We start from the raw sequence: 15,127 nt of genomic DNA on the forward strand, positions 1-15,127 counted from the left end.
TTGGTTGGTTGGTTGGTTGATCTGGTGGGAGACTGTCGCCAGACAATCACAGTGCAACTTGGACCGACTGTCAGACTGGTTGCCAAAATCTACAAATAGCTGTCATCTAATTTATTAACACAGATTACCAACATTTTACAATCAGTCCGAGAACAATTGGTCCCGCGGAGCTGCTGCTTTACATTAAGTTACTAAAAGCAAATGAAGGTTGGCTGTTTTAATTAACATTAACACTGGGTCTGCAAACACTAATCAGCCATAATGTTAGGACATGCTTTCATCAGCAGAAACCAGGTGTCACCACTTGACGCTTTAAGACACTTTCTTTTTATAGTAAATGTGCAGTATTAGAAGCAGAGCAAGGTCATTGGGCTGACCCCTTTCCACACTGACGTTTTTCCCACAGACACATACAGAGGTCTCTCTTAGACCACAGCAGAAACCAGACTCCTATTGCTTAATCCTCAAATACAAAGTATAATCCTGTTCAAGCAGAAGTCAGAATTTATTTTAGCATGAGTTGGAAGTAAAAGGACTGAACAGCTGTTCATTATGACTCACAATGGAAATTATTGGTGCAGCTGACCTAGGACTCACCTAGGAACCTCTCACATATGCCCAGCATCACTCCAGCAGTCACTTTTAATCTGAGTCACGCGCATCATTAATTACCTGGAAGCTCCTGTATGCTTTCACTGGAATCCATGTTTAAATATTTCTACTTCATCAGAAATCAGCTGATGGAACAATGCTTTGTTTTTTTGTTTTTTACTTAATGCTCTTTGTCCTTGTCATAAGTGAGAGATCAGGGTTTCGTGTATTTTGCATCATCATATAGTGACTTGAGCTTCATTTTAATTTATGTCACACAGAAATGAAACTGTAGGTTTCCCCATTTATTGTAAAAATTGGAGCCAAGACCGCATTTCCGTCATTTCCTATCTTTCACGCTCACTCTGTCTTCACTGTGTGCAACGCAACTGCACCTTATTAAAACTGGTGCAGACGTACCATCTGATTACCAAATCTAAATCAGCAGATGAACTCCTATGTTAACACTGGTGCAGTGAGAAATTAAATATTTAACTAAACAGATGTATTGTAGAGACATAACATGATCAGTCTGTGGATCCCACCTGCATGTATGTGCGTATTTGCGTGATCAGATGGAAGGGTGAGCTATTAAGCTGTCCTTTCAATAGCACAGGCGTGTCGTCATGCTTGAATTTAATCACTTGTGGCTGGTAGCAAATGCAACTCGTGTGTATTGTAAAAGGTTTGAATGATGATGAAGTAACAAGACCGATGTCTCTTAACATGAAACTGAAATCTAGAAAGCAGGAGGGGTAAAGTTTAGTCACGCACCATTATTAATAACTTGGTAGTCAACCACACATTGGTGCTAATGTTTACATAAGAGTAAGCTGGTTCGTGCACAGAGTTTTGGGTTCTCTGTGCATTTGAGTCTTTTTTGTATCGTCTTTGTTCACGCTGCTATCTGCACTGCTCTGAGAAATGAAGGTAATTAGGGATCCCTATCCCTGTGCCGCACTGGCAGCGAGTCCCCGTTGTCATCAAGTGAAGAGTAACAGGTGAACCTGGCCGCACACAGGAGTGAGCTGTGTGGAGGGATCACTAGGTTAGACAGCCTTGCCCCTTTCTGCCACTTTTTGTTTCTGGATTCAGATGATGGCAGCAGAGCGTGTTCCTCTCCAGTCAGCCATGACCTGAATAATTTACAGTAATCAACATCTTCAGCCGTGAGAGCATGAGCTCACATATTATTCCAGTTTTTTAGTCTTAGAGGAGCGTGCCTGCTGTAATTCTGTTATGTAAGAAATTCAGATACATGCATCTGATATATTAACAGTTGATCAAGCAGCCTAATAAGTACACCTTTTGGTTTAATCTAAATCTGGGGTTTGACTAAACTGAGGCATTAAAAATGAGTCATTTTTTTTCTTTCTTTCTTGTGTTTTATCTGCTGAACGTGCAGCCACACAGATGCCCCCTGGGAATAATCCACAGTGCATTTTGCCTCCTTTAATACCTTTCTCCAGTATTAAGGATGCAGCCTCAAACTGTTTGCACGGCTTTTGCATTTCTTCATATTCCCCATGAGTTTTGAAAATGCTTTTTAGACGCTTGTGGAACAAATAATTACACAGACACCCCATTTCTAGACACACACAGGGCATCACAAGTCTCGGCTGCTGAAGAATTAATATGAAAATGCCCAATTTAGTTCCAAAGTGAAACATTTGAGATAGCAATCCATTTTCCCGTGGAAGAGAGCCAGAGTCAAGTAAAAGCCTTCGCCTGGAAACAAAAGAAACAGCTCCTTTGTGCAGATCATATTCTTCTTACATGTAACTAATGTCAATCAAGTTTTTGTCTCACTTTGAAGTCACACGGGAGATCAACCCAGTGAGGGAGATGGTGGATGTTGCCGTGTAGTAGTTACTGCATCGCCTGTTTAGTAGTTTTTTCAGCAGCCTCGCTCATTTATCATTCTTTTACTGCTTATGGTTATGCCCGGAGCCAGAGATGCAAACAAAAATCAGGTCAAAATGATGATAAGCATCGAGATAATATCTCCAGAAATGAATGCCTATCCACATGTGTAGCCTGCTGCATTAAAGGGTGTAAAACCACAGTCTTGTCAGCATCATAAGAATAATTTTGTCAACCATACAAAGTCAAAACGCGACTTAAGCGCCTTCCTTACAAAACAACTCGTTTAACTTCAGAAAAATGCACTTTGGAGGCTTTCAACGCACAAAAAAATCCCAGAAAATAAGAAAGGGGGGGGAAAGAAACACATTTTCTTACCTGCCAACGGTTCCTCAGTTTCCAGCGCTACCGTGCAGTGGATCCTCGGTGCAGACTAAACGCATATCCTTCGCGCCACTGTTGGAGTTTTTCTTTTTAAAGCCTAAAGCAAGCGTGTTTGCGAACTACAGAAGAGCTGGGGAGCAGGGTGGATGAAGGAGGTGAGCGTAGCTGCCTGAAGTTTGAGCCGCGTGCCAGGCAGCTGTCCGTGGTGCTGAAAATAATAATAATAACGCCACACACACACACACAGCACAAAGAGTCGCCGGATTCCTGGAGGAGCGATTCCTGCAAACAGCGGTTCAAAAGTCACAGCTCCTAAACGCGCTTGAAATAAATGCAAGTGAAGCCCACATCACTGCGTTGAGCGAGAGAGGGTTCTCTCTCTGTTTGAGCGTCAAGTGTGAGAGAGATTAATAAGACGGCGTGCATTAAAGGTGTTGTTTATCCTGGTGGGATGCCAGTTTATCGACTTGGCGCCCTGAGAACCGACACAAAGTTTAAATTCTACCTGTTACTCGACTGGCAAAATCCCCCATAGCTGGCAACGAGACACATATGTGTATATATATATATATATATGTTGTTGTTTTTGTTGTTTTTTTACATCAGCTGATGAACGCGCTCGCTGCGGATATGACCACAGCAACCTGGGAGAACTCTCAGAAGGTTTTTCGCACTTGAACAAAGACGCAGTTGCTCCACGCAGGAGCAGTCCTGGATATAGCAGTCTGCCTCGTCGCAACTCTGTGCCAAATTATGTCATTTAGAGCCCAATGAACCGACTGCGTGGCTTCCTGCAGACGCGAACTGACGGACTGTGGATGTCAGTGGAGAGAAGCTTTAAAGAATCGCCCGCTGTTTAGTTCAAATGTGCGGGGGGGTGATTATCTCCAGATGTGATCATTTTAATTTGGGATCTTCAAACAAGTTGTGACACGGCGCGAGATGAGTGTGAGGTCAGTCCCAGATGGCAGGCCGATGCGTTTCAAGGGACGTGCGCTTGGAGAGGGGATGTGCTGGGACCCCCCCTCCTTCCTGTCAAAAGCAGCTTCGCACACGCAGTCGTGGGCTTCTAAATTTGTATGTTGAGACTTCACATCGTCTCTCTCTTTCTCTCTTTCAGTGTAATGAGATTAATAATTAACTTCATGGACAGGCAATAATCTCCGCGCCCTCGAACGCTGTGTGACACCCATGTGGGTTTCACAATTAATTAAATCAGTTGTTGACCCAGTGTGTCATCGCACTCTTTTCCTCACCGATTTTTATTTTTGCCTTTGGACCACGGCTGGGGTGCCAGAGTTGATCCTGAAAGTGCAACACACATGTGGTGAGGGCATCTGTCCCCGCAGACTGGTCACGCACAAGACACCGATCTCATTTTTTTTTCTCGTCAGAAAAAGATAATATTACTAAAGGCTGGCGTGGTTTGTGCGTTTTCTGGTCAATAGATAAGGTTATATTTCTGCTTGAGACTTGCAAGGCAATCGAGGACAAAGTGAAGGAAAAAACACGGTTATAATGAACCCTCCAACAAAAGTGGCCCTTGGTTAGATTGCGTGCTTGATTTGTGGGAATCACTGTATCAGACCAAAAGATCAGCGCTGTGTTGATGGTGGTTGTTCAGTAACACTCAGGTGTCACATCTTCATCTTCTGCCATCATCTACTGTTCATTTATTAGGATTACCTGAGAGTTTAAGGAGCCAGACCAATATTACATTTTGGGGATAACATTTGTAATAGAATAACTGTAATAAATTAGCTGTTGCGCATTTTTAGAGTCACTTTTTATTATTTAAAGATCTGTTAAAAATGAACACAGTACATTTCTGCAACAACAGGGTTTAGAAATAACACTGATGTCATAATAAAGTTAACACTTGTGAGATTTTTGCAGAGCATCAGTATAGATGTTAAGGGTCGAATAAACATGGAAGGCAGCTTAAATAAAAGATTTCATTTCTGCCTAACACCATTGTGGAGCTCCATATCTCTAAAAAGCCAAAGCGCATCTGAACATTAGATATGCCAAATGTGAAGCAGAGTTTTTAGAAGAACTGGCTATTTTGGTACATCAGGGTACCCATGTGTACCCATTTGAAATTTCTCAAGTCTCTTTCTGTCTGCTGTGGTGACGTCAAAGCATGTGGAATATTTTTGAAACTGCAAATATGCTATTGAAGTATTGCTGCTAGCACATACTCTGCTGTGTTACTGTGGTAATCATGTGACTGACGTGCAGACTGAGTTGTAATTCATTGGGTTTAACAAAAGTATTATTTAGGATTTGCAGCCATTTTTATAAATAATCCTCTATTTTCAGAGGCTCAGAAGTCATTTAAAGATTGAATGACAAACAGTTTCACTGCCAGGTTAGTGTACCAGAAGGGTTAACAGTTTAAGATCAACACGTGGAAGCAACTCTAGATCTTTTATCTGCTTAATTTGTTGTGAAATACTGTGGAAACAGACCTCGCCTGGCCATGAAAATGCTTGTCAGACAACTGTACAGTTACTTTTGAACATGCGAATATAGAGGTTATGTACAAAAATGGCTGTAATTCCTAAATAATACTTTGTAAAACTCTTTGAAGTGAAGCTGAAGGACTGTATTGCAGTCAGTCTGGATTGTTTTATATCCAACCCACTGTCGGTGGTGGTGTATGGGGGCTTCTTCTTCTTTGGCCGTTCCCTTTAGGGGTCGACACGGCAGATCATCTGCATCCTCCTCTGTGGCACCAACCCCATGCACGTCCTCCTTCACTTCTCTTCCTCCTGCTGGCAAACCATCTCATCTTGCTTCTACTGGCTTTTATTCTTCTCTCCAGAGCATACCTCCACCTTTCCATAGCCTCTTCCACCTGCTCCCAAAATACGTATCACTGTCCAAATACTCCAACTGCAGGTCAAATGCAAAGAAGAGTGTAGCTGTGAAATCCTTCTTCAGTGGACTTTGGTGTCTACACATCTAATTTGGCTTGCATTCCTAACAAGCCCTAAATACATTTTTCTTTATTCAATTAAGTCAATATCCTCAACACTAACAGCACGGCCAGGCACATGAAAGGCTTTTCTCTCTCTCTCTCTGGTTAATGGCGTATTACTCAGTAAAATTACCATGGTTACAATGGCGCTGGATTGGAAACAAAACATTAACACTTATAGGTCATGATGCTCATTAAGAACCGCAGGCTAAAGAACAAGTATGTCCATCAAACTTCAGTAGTCAGCTGGAGCCTATTCTTCCTGTTGTTTTGTGCACACAGCTGATTAAATAAATTGTAGAACAAATGCCAAACCACTCAGTCAAATGTTGACCCGATCGATGCAGCGCCGGCATTTGGATAAACAACATTTTGTGAGACTAATCTTAAGTGTTTATGCTTTCCAAATGTATCTACATTTGTATTATTTTATGCATTCTGATTAAACAGTTTCCCAGTTTCCCAGTCCTAAGGGTGCTGGGGAAATTGCTCACTTAAAAAAAAAACCCTTAAAGCAGTGCATTGTTTAACTCACCCGGCACTGAAAAACTGATGTTATGGGCTATTTTGTACCATTTCTCTTTTATGCTTCTTATGAATTCACATGTAAGCCCCACAAAGCAATCGTTACATCGTAAAGTCGTAAAACTTCAGAGAAAGCTTTGACTGCCACACACACTTTGTTACCTTCCTGCATCCCTGTTGGGAAATGCACAAAAAAATATGGATAAAAGCAGCAGAGCGGAGACCATTTTTGCTGTTCTTCTCAAACTAACATTTCTTTGAAAATTTTATTACACACAGGAAGACATACAATGCATCATACATCATATCCGACGTCAACCTACAAACATGTTACATCTAGTTTCAGATAATAGGTGAATTTTGTCTACAACAACATAAATGTAAATGAAATGTGGCAGAACAAACTGCCCACAGAAAATGAACAATACGTTAAAATAATTCAATTAACCTTTTTTTGCAGAGTGACAATAAAATATTCTGTACACCTTTCAGGGGGAAAGCTTACAAATATGTTTGAACTTTAATCTAAATCTTAGTCCTGGTGACCCGGAGGCATTGATGATGTTACTTTAATAATCTTTTTCTCCACCTCAGCTTTTAGAATTTCCCCTCGTATAAAATAACACAATGAAACAGCACCATGAACATTTCTACAGCAGCGGCAACGCCTGCACTTTTTCACCCAGTCGTTACATCACAACACCAAAGTCGGGTAATGCGCACAAACGCGTGACACAAATTTCCTCAGGACTTGACCTTGAGAGTGGGGTTGCAATATCACCTGTCACATATGGGCAAAACAACATATACTTTCTGATGATCCATGATAGTTGGTAACTCTGTTTCCCCTTTGCTTTTAATCCTTAATCTTAAACTGAAAGGTTACTTCTAATCTGAAAGGGAATTAAAGTGATCCAAACAGGATTACAATTAAAATGAAATATCTAATTAAATCTCCCATTTGTTGTGTGTATGTTTGTATAGGCAGAGATACAGGATCGGGATTTTTTTTTTCTTTTTTCTTTTGAACTGAGATTAGAGCATAACAGAAAGTACAGGCTTCAAAAAGAGATTTAGAAGGCGCGGAAATACGGCGTGTTGGTCATTACATTAACGGCTTTAGATCCATCAACAAGATTACATGACAGATAACCAGCAACAGCACAGCTGAGAAGCTCTCCAGCATGCCAGTGTTACGTGGCTACATCCCTTATCTCCTCAGCATCCTCCCTACTCCTCTCCTTCCCCTAAGCGCTCCTTCTTCTCAGCCACAAGTTCAGCTCCTTCTCTAGCTCCGCCTTCACCTTCAGGAGTGTCCTCCTCTTCCCCGTATTCCTTCTTCACCCTCTCTTCACCTTCCCCCAGCTCCTCCTGATCCATGTCAAGCTCTTCAAAGGAGGAGCCACTGCCCACTGAGTCATTAGAGCCTCTGTCGCTATGGTCCCTGTATTTAAGGTCTTCGCTGGCATCTAAAACGTCTCTCAGGGGCAGTGAGGAAGCCATGGAAGCGGCTGTGGAAACAGCCAGGGACGTCTCTCTGCTGTCCCAGGGCACGCCACCGCTTACTGAGCTCACATCACTGTGGGAATCTGCACCTGCATCAATGCAAAAAAACAAAACAAAAAAAAAAACAGAAGAAATTGATCAAATTGGCTGTGAGAAAATGGGTCATGCACAACTAATTAACAAAATAAAATCATTGGAGGAAAGGCAGGAAAGCTCACGTAGACTAAAACTGAAAGATTGATTTTACAGGTGAACAGAGGAAGTCTGTACTAAATATTTTGCTAATTCAGCAAGGTGGTGTTCTGATACTTTGTAGCGATGTGAAAACTTCAGTGGCTGAACAAAGTCATTAGGATTCATCCTCCGGGACATTGCTGCAGATATTCAAATAATGGTGGCAAGGCAGAGACTATTACTTACACAAAGCACGCAAGAAAGAAACAATGGGAACAGCTACGGAAAATAGTAGTTACTGCATGTATATATCTGTAGCCAACTTCACAATCGGTTGTCATAATCTCGTGACTTTATGATCCATGGCAACACTGCGAATATGGTTAAAAAGCATCATCTTCTCAATGTTGGTTGGGTAATTAACATTAACAATATGCTTAGTATTGAAGCTCATCAAAAATGATGCAAGGATGTGAAGATATGGGTATATGCACTTACATACTCCTCCATCCTTTGATCACAGATTAGAAATGTAACGTTGGCTTCATGAAACCTAAAAGTGCTCACCGCTTAAAATTCAGCAGATGTAGCTCAGTCAACTTTAACTAATCAGATGAGCTCAGAGGGACCAAAATATTATTGAGAGACATTATTTATACAAAAGTCACAGACCAGTCATTTACATGTTGGCATTACTTGCATGAAATTGTGTAATGGACTATAATTTGCAGAGAGGGATATTCTTGCTGTGCATATTGCATATCTGTAATCACAAAGAATGTCCATTAACCTGATTGATGGAGATTTTCTCACCCACATGATCAGCTTACTAATGCTCTCTGTCTAAACCTGATTCTAATTGCCCTTTGATCTATGATTCACTGTGACCCAATAACCACTTATTGTCCCTGATGAATGTTATTCATAGGAGTTTTTGTGCGAGCGATTTGGAAGGTTATTGCTGTACTGTGTAGGTGGACCAAAAAAAATCTGCATTATTTAGGAGAAATTTGAAAACTAAAACTTACAGGAAGGTTTAAATACAACATGTTCAAGGTTCACGGAAAGAAAAATACTCTGCATGGGCCAAAGATGTAAGCAGAGACACATGAAAGATATAAAGCTTTTTCTGCTTAGCCTCCCTAAAATTACAAATGAAAACTGGCATTAGGGCAAGAAATGTGAGAAGAACATCACACCTCCCACCTACAGAAGAAATATTACTCAGTGATCTTTCCGCAGTTGGTCTTCTCGAAGATACTTCAAAGAAGTGGAGGAAAAGCCCATGTGACGATAACTTTTAAAAAGGCTCCCTGTATAAAGCTGTGATCACATGCTGAATTAATGTGTTGAAGTTTGATTGTATACATATGCATTACTGCGCAAAAGTCTTGAGCCACTCCTCATTTCTTTATATTTTCCTTCTAAGGAGCCAGACTTCATTTTAATTATTTTAAAGTGGTGTTGAGAAAAGGTTCTCCAGGCTTTCTGAAGGTCTTTGAAAGTTTTTCTTTGGACGTTGGATGCTTGTTCGCTTGTTTTCAGTTCAGTCCTTGTACCTGACCAGTATCAAAGACGATGGTTTTTTGTTTGTTAACCCACTTGATCTATGAATCATTAACCATAAAAGTACCAAACTAAAGGGATGAACCACTGTTGTGTCTACACATAACAGACATCTTGCCAAAGAAAAGAAAAAAAATACATTGTTAGGCAACTAACAGCTTGTCACAAAAACAGTTCATTTGATTTCATTTCTTTGGTTGAATCAACAAAATTTCCAAAGATAAATCCGTTTGATAGCTATAAAATTAGACTTTTGCACCAACAAGGTAATTCACAAATACTTTTTAACTAAAAAACTTGGCATATTTCAGCACGGTGTGCAGTGTGTCTTTTAAAACGTTGAGAAAAGTAAACAGTTGGAGGGCAAAAGAAGAAAGAGCAGGTTTAAAACCTACAGCAGATGAATAACACCTGAAAGTAATGTCCTTACGAAACAGGAAAAAATCCTGCAAAGACCTGACAGAAGAGATTCAGCTGATCCATCTGCTACTCGCTGAAGCTCCTCTCAAATTCTGATGAGGATTCTTAAGGAAGGGATACGGGGAGAAAAGGTTGAGGTATGACAAATTATACAAGAATTCGACTGAAAATCAGTGGCACGAGGTTTTATGGAGTGATGTATCCAAATCTAATTGTTTTGGTTCAGATAAGTGGAGAGGTAAAACAGTGTGTTTCTACAGCCATCTGTAGAACACAGTGGAGACTCTGTCATGGCTTAAGCTGCATTTCAGTCAGTGGTGTTGGGGATCTAGTTAAAACTGGTGGACTTACAAACATATTGTGATACTATCTTAAAAGGTTTCATTTTTCAGCATTTAATTGATCCCAAACACACTATCAGTACAGTAAAATCAGACCTGGGTAGAAAAGCAAAGAGTGGTACACTAGCAGTCATGGATTGGCCTCCCCAGAGCTCAGACCGCAACATTATTGAAGCAGTGTGGGATCATCTTGACAGAGAACGGAATAAAATGCAGGCAACATCCAAAGAAAAGCTTTGAATGTCCTCCTGGAGCCTGGTGAGCTATTCCTGCAGACTACTTAAAGAAATGATAAGAAATCTTGCCTAAAGGTGTTCAGACTGTCTTAAAGAATATAGGTGGTCATACCAAGTTTGACTCTCAAGCTTGTCTATTTTTGCGTCTGGACTTCTTTAAGTTGCTTGAAGACGTCTCATCTGAGAAGCTTCTCAGTTCTGAACTGAAGAAGCTTCTCAGATGAGAGATGAAACATCTTCAAGCAACTTAAAGATGTCCAAATGCTTTTCTTTCCAAGCTCCTTAGACTACAATGACCTGGATGACTGAGAACCTTCACAGACTTAAATTGTTTCTGCAAAGTAGAAGGAGAGCCTTAAAATGAAATGTGTTTGACAAATAAAACCGAATCTGACTTGACTATCCCATTAGACACTAAAACACTTTTATCCACATCATTGTCTTTCTGCCTTCACACTCCAAATGAATCTCATCCACACATCTAAGTGTGTCTGCACTAAATCTATCATCAGGGACCCAAACACAATAAACAGGGAGTCTCCAAGCTGCTCTGTGAGGTTCACCATTTCTTTTTATTTGAATCCCAACGATCTAATTATCACATCCAGCAGATCTGATCTTGTCTGGAGTGTAAAATATTACATATGGAAGTCCATTTAGGTCATTATAATAACTATTTATGAGCCTGTTGATTAGCTAGCATGTCCAAACACACCCGATGGGAACAGTCTTGGGTGGCACAGAAAGTGGTTATTTGACACGGTGGTGCTGCTTCAAAATGCATATAAACGGGTTAATGTAGTGATCCATAGTCTATTTCATTTGTGTGTTGCAGTGAAAAGATTGTTCTAAAGATTCATTTTACAATATAAGGTTTTACAGGAAATAATGGGTCTATTTAGGGTAATTGGGTGGACAGCCCCCCAAGGAAAAACCTCAACATACTGGACAACTTTCACCCTTCACTACAACTGCAAGCAAGTCCTGAAATTGCTAGTGTGGTTGAAGCCTGTGAAAGTCTTTTAGGTAACATTTGCCTAAATTAGTTGTTAAATTGGGCCCATTGGGATTATTAGCAGAGAATCAAGGTCTTGTTCTTCAAACTGTTTGAAAAAGAGAAGAGGATTTTTAAGGAGGTAATTAGACACAGACAGGGCTTCCTTAGTGCTTGGATAAGCAGAGTGGATTGCGAGAAGAGTGCGAAAAGGAATGCATAAACATACATTAAGAAGTGATACACTTAATGGATCATCATATTTACAGATGAGAGCCAAAGAGAACAAGCGTTTTAAGGAAGCTCATCATAAAAAACACACTTACACTGTGTTTAATGAAACTTCTTAATTTGGATTGCTTGGTTGTATTTGTTGTTTGCTTCAGTGTGCAGTAATATCATAGTAAAATGTCTTTTCATTCTTAAAGTAAACAGTGTACAGCCCTGATGTACAGTTAATGTTTTCAAATATATTAATGAGCAGAGCTGGGCCGCATATATAATATATATTACAGATGGTCAATCGCCATTAAATTGGTATCGGCTTACATATAGTGTGTCTGCTCTAATTGCCACTCAAGACACACTCCCCAGCCACTTCATGAGTTGCACCTTGCTTATACTGGTTTGAACCCTTTTTTGGCATGTGACAAATCCCCTGTTTAACCACATCCCAAAGGTGCTCTACTAGACTGAGATGTGGTGACTGTTGAGGTCATCTAACTACAGTTAGATGAGCTTTGGCGTGTTATCCTGCTGAAAGCAACCATCAGAAGGTGGGTACACTGTGGTCATAAAGCAATGGACATGCTCTGCAACAATACTCAGGTAGGCTGTGGTGTTTAAATGATTCTCAGTTGGTACTGCAGGGTTCAAAGTGTGAAAAGAAAATACTCCCCATAGCACTGCATCACCAGGAGCATGCTGAACTACAAATACAAAATTCTGACCCTGCCACCTTAACTACAATCCTGCCAATAGAAAAAGGACTTCTTTAATCAAAGGCAAATACTCACTCATTCAGAATATTTGGGGGACTTTTCATTTATCTGTTATCTAAAGAAAACTGATTTGACCTCAGTGTTGGAGATTCCTCATGATCTACCTATAAATAGCCTTTTGTGATATCCAAATGATGCTCTAAAATGTTTTAAGCACTGGGCACGTCTTGGCATTCTGAGTAATGGACATTTAATAAAGATAGATTCTGTTTTTCACAGTGACGATTTATGGACGCTAATTCAAAACCACAGATCACAGCCAAGAAGGAAAACTGCCAAGAAGTGGGTAAAAAAACATTTCTCTGACGGAAGAAACGGTATTCAAAGGCATTCAACAAATATTTCCACAGAAACTGATTTCCAAGCCAATTTTCACAAGTATGAAAAAGCAGAACACACAACTCTCTGATAAAAGAAACTCTTCAAAATAAAATAAATAAATAAAAAATCCACCTCTCTACAAACTCCACTTATCGTTTCGTTTCTACTACACACAGTAGCTAAGCATTGTTAGCAGTGTCAGCATTGTTCTGAATGATTAAAAAGGCTCTGCGTGTTAAATGTGGAGCATAAAAAGAAATATCACATCTTTCCAAAAAAAAGTGTTTAAAGTGAATGTGACAAATGTTTATACATCATCTTCTGTTGTACCACTTAGTAAGACCAATGTTTATCGAACTGTCTTTGATTTAGTTTGTGAACAGTATAAACTGATGTGATAAATCATCGTTAGACTGGTACCACAGCAGTTGAAATACTACAACAAAAGAATAGTTTGAAACTTCGACAAACGCTTTTGTTTTCAATAATGTAATGTTTGCAGGCAGCCAGAGGAGAATCCAGTAAGTCACTGTATAAGGAAACGGTTAGAGGCAATAATTCTCCCTAAAATCTACCCTTTTGTGTTTATTCACCCAAAAACAGCCATTGCACTGACCACCTTGCTGTTGGCTAGCTTTGAGCTTTGCACAATGGACACACCACCCGTCTGTGTGGAGTGAGTCTGTTTGTCTTCTGATCTTAGAGCCTAACAGAGACTCATAATATCTTTTATTTTGCTCCAGCCTCTCTCTTTGATTTTTTTAAGCTTAAGCTAAAATATTTTTATACAGACACATCTTTAAGTAAATTCACATGTAGATGTGTCCTTTCATTGACATTGTATTATAGCTGTCTCATCTCTACTTAAAAAAAGGAAACTTTTACATTTCTATTTGGAGACATGTTCATTAGTAATATTAGTTATGATGGGGACATCTTTGGAAAGAGCAAGGCTAGCTGTCTATTCCCTACTTCTAGTCTTCATGGTAAGCCAAACTAATTAACTCTTGGCTACGGCTCCAGACCGAGCACACAGCCACAATGGTCTGTTGGATTAACGCAGACACGGCGGCACGGCGAATTAACAAAAGATTTGGAGACCACTGAGTGAATGCATAAAAAGTAAGAGTGTGCAACGTTGCAAAATCACTTTCTCCTCATGTGATTAAGACACGTGGCAGATCGAATTAATTTGATCTGAATTAACGTATTTAAATGCTTTCTGGCACTTTAGTTCTTTCTTATTTACTTTCTCATTTGTTAGGGAAGCAATAATCAAAACTTTGTCTCGGTCTGGTGATGCTGACAAACTCATTTAAAGTTGTGAATAGCTCCGACTCTCAGTTTGCTCCTGCCTCTCAGAATGTGAGAGTCTCCACAGCGGATAAAGCTGCTGTGTATGGAGAGTGGTCTTCACCTCTGTCATGTAATGACGCTTTATTTTAAAGGTGGCTGCCAACTAACCATGGTCAGAACATGTTAGGCCTTCTTCCATATACGTCTCTGAAATTTAAGCTGTGCTTACAAGGGATGTCACATGATCTATTCTTAAGGCACCTGATTTAAATCAACCCATCCCCACTCACTCTGTCCCCACAGAGCAACACCATTTTTGTTCTCCGGAGATTTGTACGCTGATTAAGTCAATACGGCTCTGAGACCAGCCCACAGGTCAGCTGTGATTCAAAGAGTAATGGCAGCATGGAAGACATCGCGCTTGAAGGCACATACTTGTAATGACAGAGCAATTACAGAGTCTCAGATATCACCCGTCCTCTGTGATCCAGGGCGAGAGAGGAGTCAGCGCAGTGGCAGACAAAATAAAAGTTGTTACACATTTTCTCTTTGTTTGTTTTTAACTGACACAAGCTGTAGGATCAACAGAGTAGAAATGAATGCTTGGTAAGACCGAAATTGGACGACAGCAGTATAACCACATGATGGCTCCTTTTTCACGTGGCATTTGGTTGTCCCTGATTTTTTTTAAAGCTGCTTTCACACATCATTGACTCATCAGGCTAACCACCTCATTGCGGCTAAAACCACTGGCCACATGGTGAGGTTTGCTCTATTGTCACATAATCTGAGAATAGCAGAATATAGCTGCACATCAGCGCAGTCCAGTGATACTTTAAACCACAGGAATCGGTTAAGTTATGTTTAGTTACCTTACTACTCTCTTACGCTCTCCTACAAACTTCTTATAAAATGTACGCATCAAA

At 40.2% G+C, this 15,127-nt stretch overlaps 2 protein-coding genes and 1 long non-coding RNA gene across 3 annotated transcripts in view; 1 reads left to right on the forward strand and 2 right to left on the reverse strand.

The window, feature by feature from the left end:
• grm2a (glutamate receptor, metabotropic 2a) overlaps positions 1-3,691 on the reverse strand; it is a 34,242-nt gene extending 30,551 nt beyond the window's left edge. Inside the window, exon 1 of the mRNA XM_005941098.3 lies at positions 2,833-3,691. The gene's annotated coding sequence lies outside the window, so the exon portion shown is untranslated. The remainder of the gene's footprint in view (positions 1-2,832) is intronic.
• LOC102311019 overlaps positions 1-15,127 on the forward strand; it is a 49,575-nt gene that overhangs the window by 32,605 nt on the left and 1,843 nt on the right. The gene's annotated exons all lie outside the window — the stretch shown is intronic.
• Positions 6,529-15,127, reverse strand: part of tex264a (testis expressed 264, ER-phagy receptor a) — a 72,651-nt gene continuing 64,052 nt past the window's right edge. Inside the window, exon 4 of the mRNA XM_005941097.3 lies at positions 6,529-7,941. Within this exon, the coding sequence (XP_005941159.1) occupies positions 7,577-7,941 (365 nt within the window). The 3' untranslated portion in view covers positions 6,529-7,576. The remainder of the gene's footprint in view (positions 7,942-15,127) is intronic.

This window comes from Haplochromis burtoni, unplaced genomic scaffold (genome assembly GCF_018398535.1).
Source record: "Haplochromis burtoni strain Fernald_Lab_line unplaced genomic scaffold, NCSU_Asbu1 Contig_177, whole genome shotgun sequence".
NCBI classification, from domain to species: domain Eukaryota; kingdom Metazoa; phylum Chordata; class Actinopteri; order Cichliformes; family Cichlidae; genus Haplochromis; species Haplochromis burtoni.